Source organism: Micropterus dolomieu, unplaced genomic scaffold (genome assembly GCF_021292245.1).
Source record: "Micropterus dolomieu isolate WLL.071019.BEF.003 ecotype Adirondacks unplaced genomic scaffold, ASM2129224v1 contig_3414, whole genome shotgun sequence".
NCBI classification, from domain to species: domain Eukaryota; kingdom Metazoa; phylum Chordata; class Actinopteri; order Centrarchiformes; family Centrarchidae; genus Micropterus; species Micropterus dolomieu.
Genome location: NW_025732404.1, coordinates 1 through 3,754, shown reverse-complemented (window position 1 = coordinate 3,754; position 3,754 = coordinate 1). Strand labels below are relative to the sequence as shown.

The following is a 3,754-nucleotide window of genomic DNA, read 5'->3' as shown; positions in this document are numbered from 1 at the left end:
TTCCGCCAGTGTATGAATGAGTGTGAATGCTAGTTTCTGTTTGAGCACTTAGGCTCAGTGTATGAATGTGTGTGACTGGTGAATGCAGATGTAGTGTAGTCTTTTTGAGTGGTCAAAAAGACTAGAAAGGAGCATTTACAAACTGAGATGGACAAACTGGCAACTCTGCTGCAGATTAGTTTAAAGGTATAGTTTAAAGGTACCTTTGTGGAGTTTTGTTGTAAATAAAGTTTCTGATTTACATTCAGTCTTTTTCACCAAAACACTTATGTGTATCCTTGAGGTCTAACAAACATAATATTAGCAAAGCTGATTTGTCTAGAAGTTGGCAAACTTATAGTGTCCTTCACTGCATTTGCTGGCACATCTACAGCCTGGAGATCAGTCGAATAGTGTGAAACCATGGTAGGCCTGTATCGTGTGCTGCATGAACAAACAAAACCAACATGTTAAAACCCCATTACGCTACTCCACAGGGTACCTCTTCATTTTCATACCCGAAGAAAGCTTGCAGTATTTAATTATTAATCCCATTCTTTTTTTTGGGGGGGTAGGTGAACGAGACTACGGCCCCCCCATTGACCTGTGGGGAGGGGGCTGCATCATGGCAGAGATGTGGACCAGAAGTCCCATAATGCAAGGCAACACTGAGCAGCACCAGCTCACTCTCATCAGCCAGCTCTGTGGCTCCATCACTGCTGAGGTCAGATATCATGATGAGTTTAGAGTCAAGTTGCATTACTTGTCTGCTATGTCAACCAAATCCTGAAACATCTTCTCTTTCTGTCAGGTGTGGCCTGGTGTGGATAAGAAGTATGAGCTTTACCAGAAAATGGAGCTGCCTAAAGGCCAAAAGAGGAAAGTGAAGGATCGTCTCAAAGCCTATGTGAAAGACCCGTACGCCCTGGATCTGATAGATAAACTCCTGGTCCTGGACCCGGCACAGCGCATAGACAGCGACGACGCGCTCAACCATGACTTCTTCTGGTCCGACCCCATGCCGTCAGACCTGAAGAACATGCTCTCCACCCACAATACCTCCATGTTTGAATACCTGGCCCCGCCCAGACGGAGAGGCCACATGCCACAGCAGCAGCCCAATCAGAACAGAAACCCAGCCACCACCAGTCAGACGGAGTTTGATCGAGTGTTTTAGTGGCTGAAGAGGTTTACGGACAAGTAGTTTACCTTGTTGGACTTTTTGTTGAGTAACAAATGACAGCCGGCCTAATGTTGAAGGTGGGTACGCATTCCTTTTTTGTTTGAGGATTGGCGGACATTACCTGGAGCTCTCTACAGTTTCATATGATCACTGTTGGTTTGACCAGGTACAGGACTGTAATTTCCAAAGTTATTCGGAGCCCTTTGCAAGCCAAGTTATTATCTTCTGACTTAGTGCTTTTTCTCCAGCTAGAGATGAAGAGTCAGTGTTCAGCTCTGTATAAACGGCTTTGCTATGTTCACATTAGTTTTAATTGTGATTGCAAGTTTGGGAATGAGTCTGGCATTTTAGTTTTTTGACAGTTTTACACTTGTTTTATCATTGTTTTGTATAAAATAGCTCTCTCTAAAGCCTGTGCAGTATTTTGAGGTTATTTATAATAAGAAAGCGAGAATGTCTTTATTTAAACTATTTTAGAAGGACACCACAAACATTTCTGAACACATGTCCAGCAGCGACATACCTCAAATAAAATGTTTTTTTTCCTCTATAAATATGACTTTTTGTGTGACCTGAAGAGTTCTTAGAGGTTACACTCACACACTGGAAAAAGTACATTTTGTGTGAGCTGGTGTTCCTGAATCTTTGTTTAAAACCAAACAACAACATGAAGTTGGACAGCAGCCTGGGCTTTGTCTGCCCTGTTTAGAAAGTCAAGGGGGCCAAGACTCACTAAAGCTTGTTTCAGAGTTGGTGATGTTAGAAAAAGGTAAATGTGTTAGAATGAGGAAGAATGTTTTTATATCTTGATAAACTTTCATATGGACACTCAAAAATACCCTTAAAACTAAACCTTAATGATGCTAGGGATGAGAAGTTGTTACAAAATGCAGTAGTAACAAATCCATCATATATATCACTGACATGGTCCACTCTGCATGATAAGTATGTTAAAGTTAGATATTTTGATATTTAAAGTACATTTTTCTGACGATAGTTACATACTTGTAACAAGTTTTCACTGGTAACGCCAGCAGCAACTTCAAACCAGCTGCAGTTATGACCGACTGCATGACACATTGCCTCCAGTAGGTGGCAGCATCAGATTACTGTATCATTTAATAGCGGCTCCACATATTTTGTATACTGCTACTGAACCCTTGGCAATCTTTATTACTCTAGCTTTAGCCATAAATGACCAAAAGAGCCTTTACACCATGGCTCTTCCATGTTTGCTGGAATGGCAAATGCTAAAAACATTTTTAGGTTCCTGTGCTTGTCTCCATAGAAGACCCCTTTCTGGACGTTCCAACTGCAACCCTGAGTCTTCTAATTCAAACCTACTAAATGGGTTGCATCTAGAACCTTCTGAGGGTCCAGGTAAGAACCTTACTTGGACCAGCAACTTAATTGTGAAATTTGAGCTTTACCTGAACTATTTTTTGGTTTTACAATAAAAGATTTAAATGATGGTTACACATGGTTTTGTCTGTTGCTATGGTATTATTTCCCACACTTGGTACAAAACACAACAGATCATCAAAAAAACACCTTTCTTCACAACTATAACTACATCTGTCATTAAGTCTAAAAAATATGTTGGAAGACCTGTTTCACATTGAAATACATTATGTTCTGAATTGATCATCACTGGACCATTTGCTTAAGATGCATGTACGTATTGTTTATTTTTCCTGATATGTTGAGATTGCAAACTTTAGAATTACTACCCTAAGGCATGATATTTTTATGTGACCTCAGTGGGATTAAAACCCACAAATTTCGCTTTGGTACTATTGTTGCAGGCATGTGGTAAAATTTCACAGCTCTTAGTACATAACTCATCACACTTCATCTCACACCAGTCTTTCATTCAAAACTTGCCATCATGCATTCATTTGGATTGTAAACATCTCACCACACAACCATTGATTCAAAATATAAGTTTCTTGTGAAATTTCATGAGAACAGATGGTTTAATCAACCAAAACACAACATGATATCTTTTCAGTTTAGTCCTTTTAACTCAGTGAATCCAATAACCAACAATGCAAGATACAGGTTTCAAATCGCCTTAGAAGTGCTGAAAGCAGCATGCTACAGGATACTGTAAAAGACCGATTACACAGTTTTCACATTTCCCAACATTTACAGAGTCTATCATTTCCATAATATCTATCTACAGTGGGGGAAAAAAGTATTTGACCCCTTGCTGATTTTGCAGGTTTGCCCACTTACAAAGAATGCAACGATCTATAATTTTAATCATATGTACATTCTAACAGTGAAAGACAGAATCCCAAAGAAAATTCCAGAAAATCACATCATATGAATTTATTAAAATTGATAACCATCTGATGAGGAAAAACAAGTATTTGACCCCCTGGACAAACAGCATGTTAATATTTTGTAGAAAAGCCATTATTGGCCAGCACAGATGTCAAACGGTTTTTATAGTTGGTGACAAGGTTTGTGCACATTTCGGCAGGGATGTTGGCCCACTCCTCGCTGCAGACAGCCTCCAAATCATTCAGGTTCAGAGGTTGTCGCCTGGCAACTCGAATTTTAAGCTCCCTCCAAAGATTTTCAATT

General features: G+C 39.7%; 1 protein-coding gene across 1 annotated transcript; it reads left to right on the top strand.

Annotated features, from left to right (window-relative positions):
* Positions 1–412: 412 nt before the first annotated feature.
* LOC123964579 (cyclin-dependent kinase 9-like) lies at positions 413–2,638 on the top strand. The gene is made up of 2 exons (XM_046041455.1): positions 413–703; positions 791–2,638. Exons 1-2 carry the CDS (start codon positions 428–430, stop codon positions 1,154–1,156), a joined length of 642 nt encoding a protein of 213 aa, XP_045897411.1. The 5' UTR covers positions 413–427; the 3' UTR covers positions 1,157–2,638.
* The last annotated feature ends 1,116 nt before the right edge of the window (positions 2,639–3,754 follow it).